The 24,232-nt window shown below is 37.7% G+C and overlaps 1 protein-coding gene across 1 annotated transcript; it reads left to right on the plus strand.

The window, feature by feature from the left end:
• Nucleotides 1-355: 355 nt before the first annotated feature.
• LOC149288003 (polypeptide N-acetylgalactosaminyltransferase 2-like) lies at nt 356-24,086 on the plus strand (the record flags this gene model as incomplete). The annotated part of the gene is made up of 9 exons (XM_089492147.1): nt 356-443; nt 4,966-5,053; nt 8,944-9,047; nt 9,682-9,808; nt 11,706-11,798; nt 13,344-13,427; nt 16,315-16,441; nt 20,252-20,371; nt 23,931-24,086. Coding segments are annotated over 9 exons (987 nt in total), but the record flags the coding sequence as incomplete, so codon positions are not given.
• Nucleotides 24,087-24,232: the final 146 nt, after the last annotated feature.

A 24,232-nucleotide genomic window follows, 5' to 3' on the forward strand; every position in this document is an offset into this window, starting at 1 on the left:
GTGGCTGACTAAATCCTTTTTTGCCCCACTGTATATTGTCAGTTTTTGTTAGCTTTCGCTGTCCTGTCGTAGTAACTCTATGGAAACATGTTCTTTTAATAAATGTAATGTAATATACAGCAACTACAATTGAATATAAAAAAGGTGTTCACTTTGCCCTGTTGTAGCTGATGTATTCTTTTTTAAGGCTTCTATTCCAGGACCTCCATCAATGTAAAGAAAACCCTGTTTTGCTGATTCTTGGACATGCGTAGCAAGGAATTTGTCACTAATATTAATCTACTCGTGGCTGAAAGTATTCTAGGTGATGATTATGTTGTATGTAATTAGTATTTTTCTTGTATATCTGTTGCAGGACAGAACAAGAGTGGTGTCTCCAATAATTGATGTCATTAATATGGACAATTTCCAGTACGTTGGAGCTTCAGCCGACTTAAAAGGAGGTTTGTCACACTAATGTAAAAATACAAACGAGAACAACGGATATGTGCACAAAATTAAGTGGCAATGGGTCATACCGTAAGGTTCCATTCCATTTGCACAGCAGCCTATCTGCCTAGCTATATGTTTTAGAACATATGGATGATGAAAAGTTTTACATGATTCAGAATCATTTCTGAGGATGACTACTAATGTGGCATTTAGATCCAAGTGAACAAATCAGATTCATCAGAGAAAATGGAACAGCACCTTTAAAAATTGCTTCCACCACAGTTGCCATATCAGTTATTATAGTGTGTGTTATGTCTGCTGCGTAATCGTGTGCACTTTTTTCGTTGTAAGCAGGCCCGGACTGAGACAAAATCACAAATCATTCAAGCAATTCATCCACACATGAATCCATTAATTGTCATACGCATTCACACAATTCATCCACACATTTATTCATTCATTCATTCTCATACGCATTCACACTACCCCTTCTCCCCATCTTATCTGCCCCTTCTATGTTCCCCCTTTTCACTATGTACCCCCTTCCCCACTTCTCAATATGTACCCCTCTCCCCATTTCTCACCCTCCTCTGCCCCTTCTCACTGCACCCCCCTCCCTCACCCTACTTACCTTGTTGCTGGAGCAAGCAGCAATTGCTATCGGGACCGCAGCAGGGTCGGATTGACTTAGGGGCTGATGGAGCTTCAGCTCCAGGCCCCTACCTTAAAATAGGCCCAGTCAGGACTGGGCCTATGCGGCCTCTACGGCCGCATTAACGCAGGGTCCCTTAAGCCCGCCACAACTGCGACCCGGTCCGCCACTCTAAGGGGCCGGAAAGCCCCCACCAGGGCTGGCCTTAGGGGTCTGCGGGCGCACAGGGCTTAAATTAAAACATCGGGTTAACAAAAACTTTATTTAACATGGAGGATGTTAAATAAAGTAAAAAAAAAAAAAACCCGATGTTTTAATTTAAACCCTGTGTGGCCGCACACCCGTAAGGCTGGCCCTGGTGGGGGACTTCCCGGCCGCAGTTGCGGCGGGCTTAAGGGGCAGGTGCCCCCTTATGCCCTGCGTTAATGAGGCCGCATAGGCCCAGTCAGTCCGGTCCTGACTGGGCCTATTTTAAGGTAGGAGCCTGGAGCTGCAGCTCCATTAGCCCCTAAGTCAATCCGGCCCTGCCGCGGCCTGGCCCACCGGGCAAATGCCCGGTGTGCCCGATGGCCAGTCCGGGCCTGGTTGTAAGTCATGTGCAAAAGGCACATCGTTGAAATATTTTTTAAATGTAAAATGTCAGCTTCTTTCATTTATGTTTTGTTGTTTTGCCCCGGAGCTGACTTTTTGTGCCTTACTATTATCAGTAATGAGTTAAAAAGTGATGTTCAGGGTAAATTGAATCCTTCTTCCTCAGTGCAGGAACATATGTTTTAGTCATTAGTGAAATTGTACATCAGTCTATTGTGTACGTGGGCAATTTGAAGCAGCTATTAGAATGAATGATTTCTTTAATAGCCAGGAGAATGCATGTGTTGGCCCTCAAGAATACGTAGTGAAATCCTACATAAACAGGAGTATTTTTCATATGCAGTTTTAAACTGATGTTTCTGATATCATTACACATTAACCTAACCATAGATCTTCTTTCATATAGTAAGAAACTTATTCAATTTCAAAGCAACTGTCCATGTGCATACCATAGTTTAACCCCTTAATGGCAAAGCTCAAAATGCATTGTTTTCAATGGATTTAGGGACTACCCATTGTCCTTAAGGGGTTAACACACGGGAGATACAACATGTTGCAGTTCTAAACAAAGATACATTTATTGTAGGTCTAGTGTAAGTCTCTCTCTCTATCCCCTCTCTTCTGTTCCTCTCTTTTTCTTCTGTTCCTCTCTTTTTCTGTCTCCTTTCATTCTTTTCTTCTCCACTTCCTTTATTTGGTCTGTATCCCTCTTTCTTTTCTCTCCTTCCTTATCCCCCCCCTCGCTTTTTTATATACGTTCTCCAATTTTCCTTCTTTCTCTCTCTCCTTCCATTTATTTATTATCTATTTTTTTGCATCCAGCTGCCCATCTATCCCCAGTAATATCTTGCAAAACATCCTTACATATCAGATGATTTTGGTGATGGGCTATCTGGATAATGCAGAAGTTCACCGTGTAGAAATGAATGTCTGTAATCAAATAAACAAAATAAGATAATTTGTTATAAGAAACCTAATGAACGCAGTTGCCCAGGGCCAGACTGGTGATGGCATTTTAAGTCAAGCGGCCGACCGCTGGATAGGCATGGCTGGGCGCTATGTGTTTATGCTCAGGTAGTGTGCCGCTGGACATACCCGGCCGCTGATTGCACTCTATAGCACCGGATCTGCTGTTGGGATTTGGGAAAATGTCCTTTTTAAATTTCAAAATACACTTACCTTTAGTAGAAGCTTCAGCACCCCCCCCTTTTTTTTTTTTTATACACCCGTTTTGGCTGCTTGAAGCAGTTAGTCAATTCTATTTAAATCAGTGGGAGATCTTTTGGCTCGTGTGGGAAGATGGAGCTGGTTTGCAATAAGTATACTGTACATGTTCACTGGTATGAGCAGATGTGTTTAGTCAAACACGTCTCCTGCAAGCCAAGGAGCTGGGAGATGGAGAAGCAGTGCACATGCATAGGAGAAATTCTGATTCATGCCGAAATGGTTAATTTAAAGGAGATATTCCGCTATACATATGCATTAAGGGACTGAAACGACTGGAGTGTCCCTTTAAAGACAGGCAGTCAATGTAACAAAGACTTGGAAAATGCAAGCAGTTTTGTGTTGAGTTCCTGAAGTCAGGCCTCACTTATATTATTGCTTACGGTTTTGGAGACTCCTTCTCCTTGAGAGAGAGATAAAGATGGAGAGAGTTCAGAGAATGACTACTAAAATGTTGAATTGGTTAAATTAGACAAATCGTAAGGGAAATACAAGGGCTGCCTCTGACCTCCCCAGCCTGCCCATTTACACCATGGAGCAATGTGCTTAGCCGGCACAATAGCATGGGGCTGACGATCCCTTGTGGGGGGAAAGGCAGTGCTCATGTGTGTGTGAAAAGATGGGAAAGATGTTTTGTACATAAAATGTTAGGACAAAAGCTCATAGCATAAAACTTGAGGGTCAGGTGATTAGATTTTATGTAAGGAAAAGAGTTGAAACATACAACGAATAAGCATAAGGTCCATAGATCCATATTTTTGTGTTACAGGGTTTGTCATCTAAGATTCTTCAGCACCCTTTTAGAGGTCTTGTGTTATACCTACCGCCTTCAGGGCTTCCTGTACAGCACAGTGGCATGTGGAATGGGAGTTATAATGCGCACACTAGTCCTGCTTAGTAGGAAAGAATAGCTGCAGGAGTATGATGTTTAGTCATTACCGCCAACTACCACCAAGATCACAGAGCAGCAAATCACTATCCATAGGCAGATGGTGACACCTACTGGTAATATCAGACGATGCAGCACCATCATGAATAAAAACAGTGAGAATCTGGACCGTCAAAGAAATTACTTGTGTATAGGTATGCCTTTGTGGTATTAGATAAACATCTAGGCATACTGATGAAAGCCAATATCTATAATTTCTCTATGCCCAGTAAATGTATGCGTGCGCCTTTTATGATCCATTAAGCCACCCTGCAATCCCTTGTCTGGGAGGCAACCTTCGAACAGGCTAAGCATCCTCTGACATTTGCTGTTCAGTTGTGTGTTGTTCATTGTTTGCCTTGTTTCTTTTCACACGCGTAGCTTATCTACCACATTCTCCGTCACAGAACTGCTACACACTGCGGTTTATCTTGGACTGTTGACCGTGGTGTCTTGAATGCTGTGATTAGCCTATAGCGTTCAGCAATAATAGTATAATCTGCGCAAATTATACCGCATCCATTTCTTCATGTAAGTATTATAAATTATGGGGTTCTGAGCAATTCTATGTTTTAAGTCCAGTTTCTTGGATAGCAATAGTAATATGATAGCAGTGCATAAGAAATAGTTGGAATCACTTGCTTTGGGCGTCTATAATCATAAATTCTTCATAGATCTTCCTCATGTCCTCACTCATCTCTAAATACAGTCCTAACCGGTCTCTCCGCTCATCCAGTGTCTCATCCCTCATCTTCTGTCCTCTCTTCTGATGTCTTCTGTAACTTCTGGATGTAATGTGATATGAAAGAAGGCATTAGGCAGCAGACGGGAGGTCTTGAGAAGATTGTTTATGGTTACTTTTTTTCCCCCATTCATTTCCCCTGAAAAACCATTCATTTTTGCTGGTTTGATTTCCCAAGATTCTAATCTGTAAAAGTGTCAAGGCTTCAGTTATTTTTGGAACACATTTAGATTTATTGGCAAGTGAACATAATATCCTTGTGATGAATATATTTATAATAGGTTTCTGCTTGTAGCTCCTGTAACCTGTATTATTGGTATTGATCTGATTCTAATTTTCAGGGTCAAATTAAAGTCTTGTTCGAGTGTTAAAACATTTATTATGTTTTATTTGTAGGTTTTGACTGGAATCTGGTTTTTAAATGGGATTACATGACACCAGAGCAGAGAAGGGCTCGGCAAGGAAACCCAGTAGCTCCAATTAAGTAAGTTTGCATTAGAATCTACTAGTTATTGACCCTTTTATTCATTCTATTCACATATAAAGAATATTTTATTGGTAAAATAAAATTTGTTTTGGGCAAGACCAGAACGTCTAGAGTATTTACTTTATATGGAATTTCAATTGAATTTCTTGGCACCCTTAAAACAAGGGTCTCGGAAGCTGATCATAATTATCCGTCTTCTTAAAAACACACACACACACGTTCAATTTTGTGTCTGAAACATGTCGGGTATAGGACATAGCTTTATAATATTTAAAATTAAATAAAAAATGTTTTTCCAAGACTGATTTGGCTGGTTCGGGGATTGCTCTTTGGTGCACTGCTTAATTAATGGGCCGTTAGGGAGATCCCACATTTCTCCTGTAACTAGCCTAATTACGCCGTGGAAGTCTGGTTCCATTGCGTGCTGCTTGTGTTCAAGTGATGCATCTATATGGTGTTTGGCAGCTTATATGACCCAAAAAAAGTGATGCATCTATATGGCGTTAGGAAAATTGGCAGCTTATATGACCCATCTGGTTGCATGTTTCTGTATATTCTCAGTTCTACTAGAATGTCATAATTCCGTACAACAGCACAACAAGGGGGGTAGGTAGGATGATGGGATAAGAGCAGTGCAATATCCACTTAAATGAAAGAGATATTATGCAACTAGCAGTGTTGAGAAATGTTTATACAGAGAATGCCCAATGTGCTGGGAAAAACACAGATAATGCAGTAAGATAATAAAGTAAAATTCAGATGTGTATGTTTTTGTTTCATAAGTAACTCATACTGACTCAGAAAGGTGCTTGTAAAAATAGCTTTCTGGTTTTACAGAAGTGATACGATTTTTCTTTTTCTGTCATCCAGCATCAAGACCATATCCTTACAATACTGGGATAAGTCTGGGAAGCTAGCTGATAATAGCCTTTTTTTTTCTATTTTGGTCTAGAAACTCATTTTTCTTCTGCATCTCATTAAGAGAATCGCCTTATTGCTTCTTGTCAATATCAGGTTTTCTATTTAACACTTGGTTGAGAGAGAGGATATAGAGTTTTTAGGCCCATAGCAGCCTTTTGATAGGTTAGAAAAACTTAAATCGGTGTCTATGAACATTATATGGAATCACTGATGTAAGGTGGGTTGTGGACTTTCATTTGAGTAAAATCTGAAGAACAGTAATTGGAGTTAACTCAGCATTAGGGCTGCAACTAACGATTATTTTAATAATCAATTAGTTGGCCGATTATTTTTTCGATTAATCGGATAAAAAAATGCAATTTTTTTAAATTTAAAATAATGTAATAAAAAAACGTACAATTTACACTTTCATCTCTTTATTGCAATGGCCTCTCTCTATTCACCTTCTTATTTTACTGACATAATAATAAAAGCTACAAGAACCCAAACACAGTGTTTCTCAAACTAGGTTTTAATACAAAGTTATTAGTAAATATTAATTCATATGTTAACTATTTTTCATATTTAATAAAAACTATGAGAAAAAAGCCTTGTTTATATTTTCTTTTATTTACCAAACTGCCCCCAGTTATGCACATCTGACCCCCAGCTTGCCACTCTGCCCCCATATATGCCTTATACCTCCTATAGGCCATAGGTTCCACTGTGCCCCCGATATGCCTTATACTCCTTATATGCCAGTGATATGCAACTGAGCCCCCTGATATACCTTTTACCCCCAGATATGTCTTCTGCCCCCCTGATATGCCTAATATTGATATGCCACTCACCCCCATTTATGCCTTATACCTCCCTATATGCCACTGTGCACCCTGATATGTCACTCCACCCCCCCCATAAATGCCCTCCACCACCCTGAAATTAATTATACTCCCTGATTCACCACTCTGCCTCCCCCAGATATGCCACTTATACTCCTTATACCCCCATACACCACTCTACCTCCCCCTAACTCCCCCAGATATGCCATTTTGCCTCCCTGAAAATCATTACACCCCCATACACCACTCTGCTACCCTGAAATTCATTATACCCCCCCATACACCACTATAACCCATATACCACTCTGCCTCCTCCCCCCTCCCATACTCCACTCTGCCTCCTCCCCCCTCCCATACACCACTCTGGCCCCTCCCATACACCACTCTGCCTCCTCCCCCTTCCCATACATCACTCTGCCTCCTCCCCCTCCCATACTCCACTCTGCCTCCTCCCCCCTCCCATACACCACTCTGGCTCCTCCCCCCTCCCATACACCACTTTGCCTCCTCCCCCCCTCCCATACTCCACTCTGCCTCCTGTCGGCAACGGAGGTTCACAAGACACCAGGGAGCCGGGTAGAGAGGCATAGTGGTGTATGGGAAGGGGAGGAGCCAGAGTGGTGTATGGGAGGGTGGCTCCCATACACCCCTCTTACTCCTCCCCCCTCCCATACACCACTCTGCCTCTCTCCCGACTCCCTGGTATTTTGTGAACCTCCGTTGCTGACAGGCACTTTCACTGCAGCTTCATAGAGAGAGGCAGAGCCGTGTATGTGAGGGGGGAGGAGTCAGAGGGTTGTATGGGAGGGGGGAGAGAGACGGAAGTGAGAGACCGGCCGACAGTGAGGGGAATCCAGGTCCCCTGCAGCGTTGCGGGGGATCTGGATTCTAGTGTTATAATCCGATCTCTGTTTGAGGTTGGATTATATAAGGAGAGGAGTTTTTCAGAGCATTTGCTCTGAAAAAAACTCTTTTTATAATCGATTAAACTAATCTATAATGAAAATCGTTGTCAACGATTTTAATTATTGATTATTATCGATTTTTATCGATTAGTTGTTTCAGCCCTACTCAGTATTGCCCCAAAAACAGTGCTGACAAATTCCAGTCCTCTAATGAAGGTGTAGGGTTATACTAATTATTTATAGCATTAAACTCACCTTCTATCCTTTTATGGCTAAAATCAGATTCGTTTGTGGAAGCAAAGCTGTAGGCTGAAGCGCTAATAGAGATATGGTCCACTGCTGGAAGGTCACAGTGGACATCTTTTGTAGAAGAAGAGAGGAAATACTAATGCTGGAGAACTTCTTATACTATGCAACAGACTGCAACTGTCAGTGTTGTTCTGAGCCTTAATCTACTTATATGACTGTAAAGAGAGATTTTTCACCTAGAAATAGGATCCTCTCAGGTTCTTTTAACAGACTACATAAAATACATTTGGAGAACATATGCAGCGTAGAATAGACAGTGAACATTTAATGCTGTCCAATGACTTTGGGTTAATTTAGGGTGACCCCATGGTTCCTTTACCAGAGAAGAATATAAAATGAAAATATATCATACAGGGCGGCACATGTTTTAGCACAGCCTTGAATCATACGTTTTGTGTCGTGTTTCCATTTAACTGATCTGGTTGTTGGACCTTTGTTTTTTCTTCCACTCTGACTCCAACATGTTATTACCACTGTCCTGCTAACTTGTGTCTCTATAAAAACCATCAGCCAACCTGTCTATTTAAGGCTGTGTTCTGTATGGGTCTGTCAGAGATTTATCGATAAACGTGATGGACATACTCATTACAATTGCTCTCAAGTTGTTCACAGCACAGCAGAATTCAGTCTCTTTTAATTTAGCCTTAAATTGTCAGTGTTTCCACTTGTATGCCTCCTCCTTTCCTGTCGGTAGCACGTGTATAAGACAAATAGATGTTTCTCCACCATACGTTCCCTGATTTCACTCCACCCAGGAGTTTATAGACCATTACAGTTCCTTGATTTCAACATCTTAGAAAATTCTTATTCAACTATTGGGACTAAGCTGTTACTACATGTTAATACATGTTTTGTATGTGCAGACTTGAATATGCTGCGCCACTGTGTGTGTATTTTATTCAGTTTTTTCCTTTTTTTTTTTTTGTTTTAGAACACCAATGATAGCTGGAGGCCTGTTTGTGATGGATAAATCATATTTTGAAGAACTGGGGAAGTATGACATGATGATGGATGTCTGGGGTGGAGAAAATTTAGGTATGTATGTCGTTTTGTAATTTTTTTCCCAACTATGCCCTATTGGTTCACTAATACATAGCCGAAATCCTAGTTGTGTTTTGAACATTGCAACGTTTAATATCTCTCTAAATACTCTCTGATACAAGCAATAAAAAAGTTAAATGAGCATAAAACTGAGCTTACTGAGTATGTGAATTATTACCTATTAAAAAGAAGTTAAACAACCTGCTATTCCCGAGTCAATCGATAAGCAATTTTGCAAGCACTATGTATCTTCTATATAGGATCTTTTGTAGTTCCAAACATATTAAATTCAGTAACAAAAAGTATTCTGTTGATTAAATTGATGATTTTTAAAGTTCACAAAAAAAAAGTGTGCATTTTATATTACTTGTGCTGTTAAAAAGGGAAAAAAAAGAAATGTTGGCAATCCCGGAAACTTCCTAAAAATGCTGCCCTAATCGAATGGAGCCAGGTGACTAGCGACATATCTAGGAAAGTATAGTTGGAGGACCACATATGAATATTGGCATATACATGAATGCTAGTCCCAATGATTTATTTATTGAAGGTGTTATATGGTTGGCGGAGCGGGGGGGGTTCTTCGGTATTTTTTTTTCCTCACGCAGTCATTTTGTCTTCTTAATCTTAGAAATTTCATTCCGTGTATGGCAATGTAGTGGGAGTCTAGAAATAATCCCTTGCAGTAGAGTAGGCCACGTTTTTCGCAAGCAGCACCCATACACATTCCCTGGTGGCAGTGGAACCGTCTTCGCCAGGTAGGAACTGCTTTATGACCATTGATTTAAGAAATTACTATGTTACTATTTATTGTTAAATGCATAAATACTATTCATTTTTTACAAAAAAAAGTTAAGCACCAGTTCTATCTTTTACATTTATTTATAGTGAATCCATGTAAAATTGTTAGTGTTCTATACACCTGGGCAAGTTTATTTATCATACCATTATCCATTTACAACTCTGATACAGGAAAAGACTTTGGCATGTTGGTGCTTTCTGTAGAAGCCCAATTTTGAATATTCAGAGTGGCCCATACGTTAATTAGATTTTTTAATAGTTAGAATTTTTTAAAAAATACAGAAAAAAAACCCAGGTGTAAAGCAAGTACATTTTTACCAACAATTTTTAATTTCTTATCAAGTGCCTATTGCTTTCGGTGATGGTGACCTTGGAACAGTTTCTGGCTGGGTTTAGAGGATTCCATGTTCTACATCATGCTTAGCCAAAAACACGTTCCCTACACATTTCTATTCCGTGTTATTTATGTCTGTGATGTTCTCTTTGTACAAGTCTAACTACATTAACCCTAACTTGATGGCTGCATGTACATGTAACAGGGAATATAGTTTTGAGGCTATCCATGTTAGTTACGAAAGGGATGAAGGAGATCCAAAAGCAGAGTTTGCTAAAGGTGTCAGCTTGGGAAATATGTGCTATTAAAGGGTATCGGTGCATAACATTTATTTGTAATAAAATATAAAAGTAAGCTTCCCATTAAAAAGTATAGAAACAATAATGGTACCCAGTAATGTAAGTTGACTATAAATTTACAAACAATCTCATTTTAGTCGCTGGTATGGTTATTAAATATCAGCTTTCATTTAAAAATTACAATTATTCCTACAGTTTTTCCAGGAGGAGGCACTAGTTGAATACTTCATGACGACCATTAAAGGCAGAGATAAATGCTATAATATGTTGGTTATAAAAGAACATAAACATTTAAATGGCATGCTAATGATCAAAGCATTGCAATCCAAACCTTCAGTTTCATATTGTTTATAATTATGTTAGTAGCAAAGGAAAATAGAATTCATGTGTATTACTATGGTAAACTGCTGATATTTTATTGGCAGATTCCTCCTCTTAAAATGTTAAATCAATTTGTGTAATAATAAATGTGTAGCTGCCAATTCAACTTTTTACGACTTAGACAAAACAGTAGCATTCTTCAGTATGCCAAGTATAATAAACTATAGCAGATCTGTTATTGTATCGTTTCCGCTGAAGATTTTGTCACCTAAGAACAACACAGAAACTTTTAAGAATAGTATTCTGCTTCGGTGGTGTTTTTTTTGTTTCCATGCGACACTTGAGTGTTTCCAGCAAAAATAACGTATGAGGCAAAATTTTACAGGAGGAAGATATTTCAGGAAAGTTTTGTGTCAACAGCACTAGGAACAGCACCTTTTAAGGGTTACTGCACAGCCATATTATGTGGCTTCTTGTGACTGTCCGGAGCAGTCAGTATAACCTTTGTATGTCCATATATTTTATCTAGCATATTAGTGGATTTATTAGACAATGAGCTTAGTGTTCATATCCGTTTGCAGACTATTTCTGTTTTAGAGCGTATCAAAGTCAAGCTAATGTAGTGTAATGTGTCTTTTGAACAAGCACAGAGATCATGGAGGTTATGTATGAATAGTTGTTCTGGTGTGATGTTGATGAAACGTGATCGTATTGCCATAGTAACCAGTGGAATGGTCTTGCTGATTGGAGCATTTCATCGGTTGCCATAGTGAAATGACCACTTTTGATACTTTGTACAAGAATCGCCCTTTTATACCTAACCTCTTTTTGTGTTCTTCGCACCAGCAGACTATTATTTAACTATATTTAACTTAAATGTTCAAATATTATCTTGCCCAGAAATACACGCAGAGCTGCCGAAGTTTGGATGGATGAATACAAGAATTTCTACTATGCAGCTGTGCCATCAGCTAGGAATGTACCTTTTGGAAAGTAAGTATTACAGCTGGATTCCACATTTCACTTAGAATTACTAGGAATTCCATATCTGCCGATACAGTTATTCTGCCATTGACCTCCTGAGTTAATCAGTTATATTTCTTGAACAAGTATACTAGCACTTAAAAATGAATGGGCGTTGTATGCTTTAGGTTATTTATTGTGTGCTCCAGCTTGGAGCTTGTTTAAATGTGAGAAAAATGGCACAGCAGTCCTATCATAAATTAACATCACAAATGAAATACTAATATAATATATTTGGTGCCATCACAGTCACTTGATGGAACATATACCAAAACAAATAGCAGACAATATACTCTTGCTTCCCACAAATACTTTATTTTATATATTACACTATACTTCAAACGTCGATTTATTTTCTTTTTTTGGTCCCATCTAGCGCTTCTATAAATGATGTCAACATTTTGTTGCTCCGTGTGTAATATTTACAAAAATTATATATTATCATGCAATGTCTTTATTATAATAAATTCTGATATGACTCCTGCCAATAACTAGACCTCTATGTGGTCTAAGTATGCATCTCAAAACCAATGTTTTTGTATGTCGGTAAGGTATAAATCACAAAGAACAAATTGTTTTGATGCTTTTGTTACTGTTACACATTTTATACATAAACCCCTTGTGTCATCCAAGTAAGTCACAAAAATCCTCACAATCAACTCAACAATGATTGTGCCCCACCTAAACATTGCTGCTGTATCTGTTTTTCAGTAGAAAAAAACTGCCATTGCATCTTAGAGGGTATGTCATGGCTAAAGGTGTTTGTCTCAGTGATATTGAGCCATGACTTTGATCAATATAAATGTATAGAGAAGCATTAGAGTAAAGCAGATATTTATGGGAGTACATATTGATGATATTAGGTACTTTTAAAGGCTCCTGCATGTTATAGCATATTCCAGCTATATTGAATGGTTATCTACCATTTGCAATCGTGCCTACTTAGTGAATGGATCAGTAGATCAGTGAATTCTTATCAAAAGTATAACAAATGTATGTGGCCATAGGTATGAGCTTGTTGAGTGGCACAGTTTCTCATTTCATTGAGAAATCCTTTAGAAACCAGGTGGCCTGTCTTGCCTGCTCGTTTTTTCTTCTTGCTATAGGACCTCAACCTTAATTGGATGCTCGGTTTAGCATCAGGATAGTTTATCATAATAATATACAGCAAAAAAAAATAAAAATTATATGGCATGTTATAAGATCTAGTGAGCAGGGCCTCCATTCCCCTGATTATGTCATTGTAATGTTTAACCTTATGCCCATTTTCACATTATGGGTATCTGATTGGTAGTTGGCCCCCTGTCGTATCTGACCCATTTGTTTTATTGAGGTTTGTACCTAGTTGGCATAGCTAGCACTTTTGCTCTGCACCCCGTGTCCTTCATAATCAGATGCTTGGGTGAGGCATTGGGACAGCAACCCTCATACACACGTCACTTGTTATAATATCAAAGGTTGCTTGGTATAGTTCATGCATTAACATATTTGTCATGTCTCTTCTGTTGTTTTCAGTATTCAAAGTCGCCTAGAGCTGAAAAAAAAACTGAATTGCAAACCTTTCAAGTGGTACTTAGAAAATGTTTATCCTGAGTTAAGGTGAGATTATATTTTCGTTTTTAATCATTTACAGTGACTACAGTCATCCAGCTCAGCTTCAGGCAATACAATAATAAAAAAAACAACATGGATAAATACTGATTATTTCTGTCCAAATAGCATTGATGTTGCACTTTGCTACATCTGAAGAAAAAATTTATTGATAATCAGTGCTTTACTAGATTTGTTATTGTCATTTACAGTATCTAAAATGTGGTCTTCTAGAAATGAATCATGCCATTTCACCCATGGCAGATGCAGCTTATATATCAGATGACCTATCTCCCACCGTGTATGATTATTACAGATTAAGAATAAAAGTTTTATTGTTGTTTATAGGCAAAAGGCCACCGTACAAATTAATTCATGGCTGCTGTGCCTTAAGTTTATCTTAAAGCCATTAGTTTATTGCTCATCATGCATGCCAGCATGCACATTTTTTCAGCAATCCATCCAATACAAACATACTTCTTTCTTTTACATTGTGTCTGAGAATAAAGAAAAACTGGCTACAATATCACACAGTGCTGTGTGCTTACTGCTTGATAAAAAATCCTTTCTCTTTTTTTCATTAAACCGCAAAGCTCCACTTCATCTTTTTCTTATTTTTTTTGTTTTGCTTACATGCTTGTACACAGCAAATAGAACAGGAAATTTCAAATAATTGCTTAAATGTATGTTGTCAAAAATTATGCAGTTATTGTCTTTTATTGAAACCTTATGATTAAATATAGGCAGTCCTCCTAATGCTTTGACTACGCTTACTGTATTTTACACTTACACGGTGCTTTCAGTTTAGATCCTTATGGCAAACTTATTTTGTCTTTTATTTATTATTCCTTTTTTGACGACTAATAATGATGCACCTTGTATACCTCTGTTTAACTCCTTAACGACCAATGACGTGCACGGAACGTCATGCCATTAAACAAGCTTATTCGCTTAAATGGTGTTGCTGTAATGCCTCGATGTCAAGTCATTCTGCAACCCCGTGTGACCCCTCCGTCAGGCGTTAATGTCTGGTATACACTCTATGCTGGTGGACGCCTTTTAAAAAGAGCTTAGGAAGCGATCATTGATAAACTTCAATGGTGTCGCTGAAATGTCTCATAGCGTTGACAAGGGCCACCGCTGGGAGATTTTGCCTCACAAGATGGCAGCGTACAACCATGCAAGTCAATGGAGCCTAGCTTTCTAATCACAACAATATTTTTTTTAAATAAATGGAAAAAAAGTTAATAATAAATAAAAATGTGGTAACATGTAAAAATAATTATGCAGTGACATCAGGGGAACCATACAGTTCCAACAAAATGTAAAAAAAAAAATAAAAATTATTTTTATGAGCAAGTGCTAAAATTAGCACTGTATCTTACCAAAAATCCTGACATGGAAAGAGTTAAAATACTAGCATTTCAAATACCCAAGGGGTGTCTACTTTAAAAAAGAAAGTTGGATGGGGTAAATTGCAGTGGCGGAGTTCAAAGATGTCCCAAACAGGGCATAGGCACACACTTACCAAAATGGAAAAAGCGCACTTCCCAAATGTGGCCTTTAGCCCCCCCCCAAAAAAAACAGACAAACCCATGCATGGGTGGTATCGCTGTAGATATTGCTACACACACATTGTAGTGTTGTTTGGCCATATACCAGGAGCTGAAGTACAATTTGTGTGATAAAAAAAACCAAAATAAATAACTACCACTAAGGGTAGTAGTAGAATTAGTGCATACAAAGGGTTAAAATACCAGCATTTGCAATACCTTGCGATGTATAGTTTTAGTTTGATGGGTAAATTGCATTGGCCAGCTTCAAAGATACCCAAAATAGCACATGGGGGCACAATGACCGGATTTGGAAAAAAAAAATTTTAAATAGCAATATGCTACTTGTACTTATTGTCCTATAACTTGCAAAAAACACATAAAAACATTGGGTATTTCTAAACTCAGGACAAATAGTAGAATCTAGTTAACAGTTTTTTAAAAGAGTAAAAGATTTTTCAAATAAAAGTGAGAAAGGGAGCCTTTTGTTTTAAATAGGAAATTAGATGATATCATCAAAAAATGATATCTGAAGAAAGCCCTTCTTGTCCTGAAAAAAATATGTAACTTGTGTGGGTACACTAAATGGGACAGCAGATTATTATAGCTAAACACGAGCACCGCAAAAGTATTAACACAGCCTGTTATGAATATGCTTTGTAAAATATACAGTTGTGCTATCTTTAGTTGCCCTATGTAAAGCAGTGTGTGTGCGATAACTATATACTGTATTGTTTGGTGTATCACATATGCTTAATACGGTGTATTTGTTTGTATTTAAAATCAGAGTCGATTTGCATTACCTTTCAGGGAATCCAATGGCTTTTAGCCGCATTATCATGTAAACGCGACTAAATTTGGTTCATAGATACTGGACGTTCTGCGACTGTAAATAAATGAGACAAGGCGCCACGTCGGTCTGCAGAGATTTAATTCTGATTGATCGTTCTCACTATAATCTAATTTTATGACAAAGTACATATAAATCTGTATTTTATAGTACATTATTATACACTAATTTTGTGTTTGCCTTGTCCTGACCTAAGTTTATGTAAGCTTTTTATTTTGACCAAAACTTAGTTGCGCTGTGTCTAGTAGAGAGAATATCAAAGGTGTCTTTATTTGTTGTTTGTGCATATATTTCATTTATTTGTTCTTTGAATAGGAAAAAATAGCAGTTAAGGCTCGATGGCTTTTTCAACCCGTTTCTTAATCATTACTGCACCCTAATAAGGAACTTATAAATGTACGCATTATTATTATAAACTGTGCACCACTTTCAGATTGAATGTGTGTGTGATTTGTTGTTCTGAGTCTTTAAAACTCTGTTTATATGTTTGCAGGGTTCCTGACCATCAGGATATCGCTTTTGGGGCTTTGCAGCAAGGTACCAATTGCCTTGACACCTTAGGCCACTTCGCAGACGGAGTGGTTGGGGTTTATGAATGCCATAATGCTGGAGGTAACCAGGTATGTATGTATATATAGTATAGCCCCTGTGTTTTTAATGCTGAAGATTTACACCTAAGGTATTTAGGTTAAAGTTATATCACTGAGATATAGGTTAAGCACACAGTTAATGTTATTTCATTTCACCTGTAACTAAAACTTAATGAGTATTTAATGTGTACATGGAGCTGCTTTGATTGTGATTTAAAAGGTAGGTCAATACCAAATATTGTTGCAAAATATTATGCAATATATCTAATAGGGCATTTTTTTAAAAGTATATTTAAATTGTACTCCCTGGTCTATACATCATGGAAAGAAAAAATCTGTAATATCAACAAACAGAATAGTGCAACACCCCATAAGGTTGGGAAATAATACATTGAGATAATAATGCTAATTGTGTTTTATATGGATGTAAATTCCTCCATTGAACAACTAAACATTACATTCGACTTACCAATTACCACTGCAGATAATGGGATTTTCCTGGTGATTGACCATTCCTCTTTTGCTATGTTATAAAACACTTTTCTGTCTCTGCACCAAATCTTCTCTTTATGAATAACCCTCAGTACATTTCGTAAAATAACCAGATTGCTCCATGGCTAATTTAATAGGACTTACAAGGTGTTTTTAAAACATTAGTTGGCACTCTTTAATAACACTGCATTATAACAAGTTTGTTACCCGTATTAGAAACAATACATTGTTTAATTACATGATCCAATTAAAAAAAATGAATAAAACAAAAACAAATAAAGTCCATTAATTTAATGTAGTATTGCAATTAATCATGGAGGAATCTTGCAGTGTTTACTTTGGCTTGCACATGTGTGTGCTTTCCTCTGCATGGCATTATTTTGCTTGTGTTTTGGTTAAATTGGTGTTATCTAGTGGGAAAGAAATGCAGTATAAGGGAAATAACTGTTAAAAATCACCATTCATTTTCATTGTGAATTGTATAATGTTGCTATTAAGATGTCTGGTTGAATTTTGAGTTTGAGCCCCTGGAATTATATTCCTATTATTCTGAAAAGAACATTTTGATTGATTTATGCCTTCCATTGTAGACTGGGGGTAGGCTCCATTTAATGCATGTATTAATGACTGAATGATGATAGATTTGACCTTATATTTTTAGGAGAAACCTTTCCTGTCTGTCTTGTGCTGTGTATGTATATATGTGTGTGTATATGTATATGTGTATGTGTGTGTATATGTGTATGTGTATATATATATGTATATGTGTATATATATATATATATGTGTATATATATATGTGTGTTTATGTGTGTATATATATATATATATATATATATATATATATATGTGTATGTGTATATATTACAGTTTGTGTCACCATAAAAGACTGTATAAATATGGAAGGAGTTATTTTTCCCTATATATTTATGGTTCACTTGTGGTTCAATATTACCTTATAAGAACTTAATAGTGTAGACGGTATTTTAATTCTTAGTAGCTGTACTATCTAGGCATAGTTGATTTTCTGTTTCTTTATTAATGTGTCTATATCCTGCTTCATGGAAATGTTTTCCATTATATGATTTGGAAATTAGCTATGGATTTGAGGATGTAATTGAAAAAAATATAATTAGCTGAGAACTAGCATTATATATATATTTCAGAAAGTGTTTTTTAATGATGTGATGTTCACCACCTTTCAGTTGGCAGTTAAAACAATAAAATTGTAGCGGGTTAATTGTTTTGTTTTTTTTACCTCAATATGCTATTTTGTTTGTTGCAAATGAAGTGCTGCATATGCTCTAAAGATAGCGATGGACATGACCTTGAGGACTAGATTGGATTGCATGTACGAATGTAGTAGGTTGGAGAGAACAGAGCAGAAACATCAATATAAACTAACAATAGAACCTTTATCATACTCCCTCCTCTTAGCTCTGGTGGACATTAGCTAATGTGAGCGAAAGCCAGTGCAGTGTATTCCAAAACAAGTGGGCATTGTTGCTGGTATACTGCTTCACGTTGGTTTTTCACTTGGGGGCAAGAAGATAATTAATGTAGTAGCTGTAATCCATCAATAGTGATGAGGCTACTGTTAAATAGCCATAAAATCATAGTAGAAGGGTATTCCTTAGCATTTGAATGAACCTGTTTTAGTATGACATAAGCCACATAAATCTTGGCTGTGTCTTAAGACCTTGGTGAAATTTTTGATTTGGATCTAGGAGCTATCAAAAAAATAAATAAATCAGGAATCGTGTGTTAACCCCAGGTATGCAATCAAAGATTGTCTGTCGGGCCAATACAACATAAAACACACCTTCCTTCAGTGCTGCGCCACTTTGTACAGTACTTCAGTTATGACAAGGGGTATTTTACACCATTAAGACTCGAGCTTGTATGTTTAACCATTATTTCTCTTTTTGTGTTTAGTGTACCTGCCAAAGATTAAATTATTTAATTTTATTAAAACATATATTCATTGGGGCATGTATCTGGACTTGTTTAAACTCTCACTCATATGCTGTGCAGCAAATATGTTCGAGCTTAAATATGTAATCAGTTTATAGATTAGCGCACACCTACATACAATGCACCTCCTCTCCTCTTACCTCATGGAGACCTGTGTGCACTGCGTGCAGGCTGCCTGCTTTCTCTCTGCCATCACAGGGTCGCATAACGCTACACTCTTATACACTTGCACACACTATCCAACAACGCACACACTATCCAACAACACACACACTATCCAACAACACACACTGGCTAAGACTATACATATATAAAAATATACTCTGTGACACTATGCGCCCACACACACACACTGACTCCAGTACTATACATATACACACACATACTGATTCTGACAGTATACACACACTCACATACACTACAACCCCGCCCTCCCCATCTCACCTTGTGAAAACCGGCTACACCACTACCTATCTTGTGCCATTGTGAAACTGGCGCCTTATGCTGTCCTGCGGAGGTTTGGTGAAGCGGGTGCCGAGAAGTGCCCAACAGGGTCATGTAAGGTGCCGGATTTACAATGACCGCCCTGGTCACTTTTTACCCCCTTGTCCTGCAAAACCCTAGGTAGTTTCTAGTCGCCATGGCAATCTGGCACCCGGCTTTGTCAAGCCCTGTCTTAAGAAATACAGTGGTTTCATGTATTAAACTTGTATCTTTGACAGGTCACTGGAAGAAGCAACATTAGTTAAAATATTTTGTGTTTTAAATATTGTATTATAAGAAAAGGTAGCCATTCAGACACTTTTTTTTTTTTCTAAAAGACGTGAGCACAGAAATTTTGTTTTATGTTTACGTTTTTTTACCTTTTTCCTTGGCTCTTTCACTTGATATTTCACAATTTGTTGTGCAATGTTTTTAGCATGCAGATACCATCACTGTCTTGCTTTATTACACAAACTTGTTTCCTGTAGATGAACCAGTGAAATATTTTCTGGGATATGACTTCTCAATTGGGGATGGTAAAGAGGTGCAGGTGACTCCATTACGCCATCAACTTCTTTCCTCTTGCCTTTTCTAGCATACAGGTTCACGGACGAATATATATATAATATACAATTTATTATCGCAACTGATTAGAAAAAACGTTTTCATGAACTTTAAGTTTCTGATATAGGGAACTCTCCAACTTTTCTATTTATTATTATTATTCATGTTGCCGAGATAAAGGTTTTTATATTTGCCATGTTGGTATAATGTACAGTATGTAATTACATATGTGTCACATATGTCTGGGCATCCAGTGTCTTGCTGACAATTTCTATTTACACAAATAAAAACCAAAACAAAAGACTCTTTACCATTTTGGTCTTTTAGGAATGGGCACTAACCAAGGACAAGTCTGTTAAACATATGGATCTGTGCCTTACTGTTGTTGACAGAGCTCCAGGCTCACTTATAAAACTTCAAGGCTGCAGGGAAAATGACAGCAGACAGGTAAGCATGTGTAAGACCCACGTAAAACTCACATCAATAGCACAGAATAAACATATGAAACACAACGTGTTGTTTATTGCCTTTTTACAGGCAACCTGTGTAGAGTTGCATATGTAAAGATATCATGTATAGGTCAATGTCTGCAACTGAACTTATAATGTTGTACTACAGTATTGCCAAAATTGGGTACATTGCTCATTTGGTTGCTTGCAACAGATACAAACGATAAAGAATGCCTTCTGGTAAGTTTGGGTTTTTAAATGATCATACTGCTTGTGCTATATGAGAATACTATTTCTCTTCTACCATTGCAGTATAGCTTAAATTTAGATGAATGTTTTTTTTTATAAATTAAAATGTATAAGTTTTTCAAAGAAGGAGGAACAGGGAGAGGCACGAAATAAAAGGACCAATATACCTGCAGGTACAAGCATCATACAAATACAGTAAAAATTAGTAGCAAATACTGTGTACATACAATCGGGCAACCACACCTTGAAACCTTGCAAAAGTTAGCACAACAGAGGCACCTGGGCCAAAGGCTTGTCATCTACTAAGTGCATCAAACCGTAGCATCCGTTTTGTATAGAAACGAGAGTAGAGAAAGCCAGCTAAAGAGGGACAGAAGGTCCTACCCTAAGCAGGACCCGGCCTCAGCAGAGCTCCAACTTCCTCAGAGGAGGTGAACTGGGTCCAGACCAACCAGGTCACCTCATATTTCTCATACTGGTCCCCCTGTTCTACCAACTTTTCTTTTGCTCGTAACTCTGTCACTATTCCTTAACTGACCATCGCAACACTTCCCAGCTAACAACAACTTTATCTCCAGCATGTAGATATAGTTACTTTTTATTTAGTGGATAATCTATATATGCATTAGAAAACAGACTGAAGTCATAGAAGAATCTGTTATATCTTAGGGCGTTATTGCAGGTGCCCCCTCTGATGATTAAAGGAATCGCAAAGAAATAAAATAAATAAATAAAAGGAGTCCACTGTAAAAATGTCTCAGAGAAATACATTATATATATATATATATATATAAATATAGAAATTGAAGAAAGACAAATCTGATGCAAAATGTGTCTGTTATTAGGTGTCTGGGACCGCCCAACGCCCCTGTCATTCTTTTGATGCTTCCACATAAGAATACTGGCTACATGGAATCATTAATTAACCTTCGAACATGTCTGCCCTTTAAATGATCTAGACTTTCTAGTCTGTGAGCTCATTTTGACTCATTTCTGGAAGTTCTCTGTTAAATAAGCACGTGTTCAAAAATTGCAGCATTCTGACATTGAAGAGTTCTGACATACTTGCTGCTCCATAGAGAAATCATAAGTTATTTTTGGCTAGCTCTATTCATTGAGGCATGAAGAGCATGTGACAGGTTTGCTCACCAGGGATCTCCTGCCGTCTTCGCTTCTTATGTATTTTCATGCTTTATGTAGACCTTTGTTTGGCCTCAAGAATTTTTTGGAAAATGTGATTTGAAATGAAATATTTTAAAATAATATCTACCAAAGGAACACCTTCCTTTAAAAACATATGGTCACATGAAGCATGGCAGTACTTAGGCATGTACCTATGCTGTAATCTTGGGTGACCATTATGTGTATTCGCAGGAAAACTACCAATTATTGATTGAGATATTTAAAATAAATCATGTCCTTTGGGTGGGAGGCGGGAGACACCGGGGGTGAGAAATAGTAATTTCTCCTTGACACATATGTAGCACTTCATACTTGTTTTCTTTTGTTTCTTTTTTTTTTTTTTTATTGTTTTGTTGTTCTGGTGTTCTACACGTCCTCGCGAACTGGTGTTTTATTTCGAGGCTCTACCAAATTACCATCTTAAAACTTTGCATACTTGATGTGTTCTTGATCGCACTCTCTCTGTCCCTGGTGTATGTATGACTTGCTAAATGGCACCTTGATTCACCTCGTCGAGGGCAATAATAATAATAATTATTATATTTACTCTCAGAGACCTATGGGTTTGGTTGAGCGCTTCCTACAAGCGTTCTTCTCCTCTGTTTTGTTTTTGTTTTTGCTTTTCATCAATACATGCATGGAAGTTTAACCCCTTCAATCCCCTATAGACATACCGGGACGTCCAAAACACGCCTATTAAGAAACCCCTATGGACGTCCCGGGACGTCCAGCCCTTCGTGCAGCGCCAGGGACACATCCCTGCCGCTGCACGGAAGACCAGGCTGTCCCCACTGACAGCAGAAGCCAGCATTGCCGGCTTTCTGCTGTCCGATCTCCTGTAACCCCTGTGGGGATATCCTGCCCTCCGATGAGGCACAGAGACGCTGTGATCTCTATGCAGGTCTGTGAGGACCTGCATAGAGATCACAGTGTGATCGGTGCAGGGGGATCGCGGGGAGGGGAGTGAAAAACCATCTCTCTCACTCCCCCTCCCGTCCTGTAACAGAAAAGCTGAAAAAAAAAACAGTTAGTCATTTAAAAAGAATATTAAATAAATCATTAAAATAATAATAAAAATAAAAAAATAAAAAAAATATATATATATAAAAAAATATTAAAAAACCTTACTTCCCATTGCCCTAGCATAACATCTAGCCAGTATAACCCTCCTGCCCCCATTCACAACCCCCAAACCCATTAAGCCATAGGCATAAAAAATTATACAAAATCTTACACCTTATAGTATGCTCCCTGGTGCTAGGAAAGTCTGGAAAATCTATATAAATTAGGTATTTCTGAAATCAGGACACCTGAATTGATAAGCTTGGAGGGGATTTTCCATCACTTTACCTAATTTTGTGAGGATTCAGAGGGAAAATGTAAAAAAAATTAGTTTTTTTTTAATAATCTTCGCTAGTTTTTACTAAATTTCTCATTCTAAATTTTCAGCTAATCATCCAACTATGGTATCAAACGAAAGCTCTATCTCTCCTTGAAAAAACAATATATAGTTTACATGGGTACACTATTCACAGGAAAGGAGAATAATCGCTTAACCGACAAAATTGCTCCGGGCTTTGAGGTACCAAAAACCCCTGGGATTGAAGGGGTTAACATTCTGCTATAGTCATCCCGATACATGACATTGACACCTGGATTTCCATTTAATGCCTTGCATTAGCTCCTTGGTGAGCTTTATCTGATTCATAGCATGTCTTTGTTAAACTTCACGAAATTGTCGAATTTAAAAATTGTACATCTGTGTGCTGACTTCAATAAAGACAATTAAAAAAAAAAAAAATCATGTCAAGAAATAATTGCTCATTAGGAAAGTAACTGCCACAATCTTCTAATACAAAAACCTAATGTGTGATTTTATTTTTAAATTAAATTTATTGGGTATATTTTCTTAGCATTCATGCTCTGAATCGGATCAGTTTCACATATTTAGAGGATATTTAGTAGGTACATGAGTATAATTATTTAAGTGTAATGGTTTAATTGAGATGATGCCTTAAAGCATTAACATGATGTAAGTGTGTGTATGTGTGTCTATATATATATATATATTTTTATGTGCCTGGATGTCTAACTTTCACATGGTCTTTTTTATTACTCTTTTGTAGAAATGGGAACAGATTGAAAATAATTCCAAATTGAGGCACGTGGGTAGCAACTTTTGCCTAGATAGCCGGAACGCCAAAAATGGAGGTTTAACAGTAGAAGCCTGCAGTCCTTCGCTATCGCAGCAGTGGAAATTTTCGCTTAATCTACAACAATAAAAATGGCTCATGGTTTGGGGAAGATTAGGGTGGGGGGTTAATACCATTTCATGGACATCGGTTCTGAATGCATTGCAGATGTATTTGTTCAACGTCCTGCGGAATTATATACCTCAGTATTCCATCTTGGTTTTGGAATCGTGAGT

Source organism: Sceloporus occidentalis, unplaced genomic scaffold (assembly GCF_023333645.1).
Source record: "Sceloporus occidentalis isolate IW3139 unplaced genomic scaffold, rSceOcc1.0.p SCAF_54, whole genome shotgun sequence".
Classification (NCBI taxonomy): Eukaryota; Metazoa; Chordata; class Lepidosauria; order Squamata; family Phrynosomatidae; genus Sceloporus; species Sceloporus occidentalis.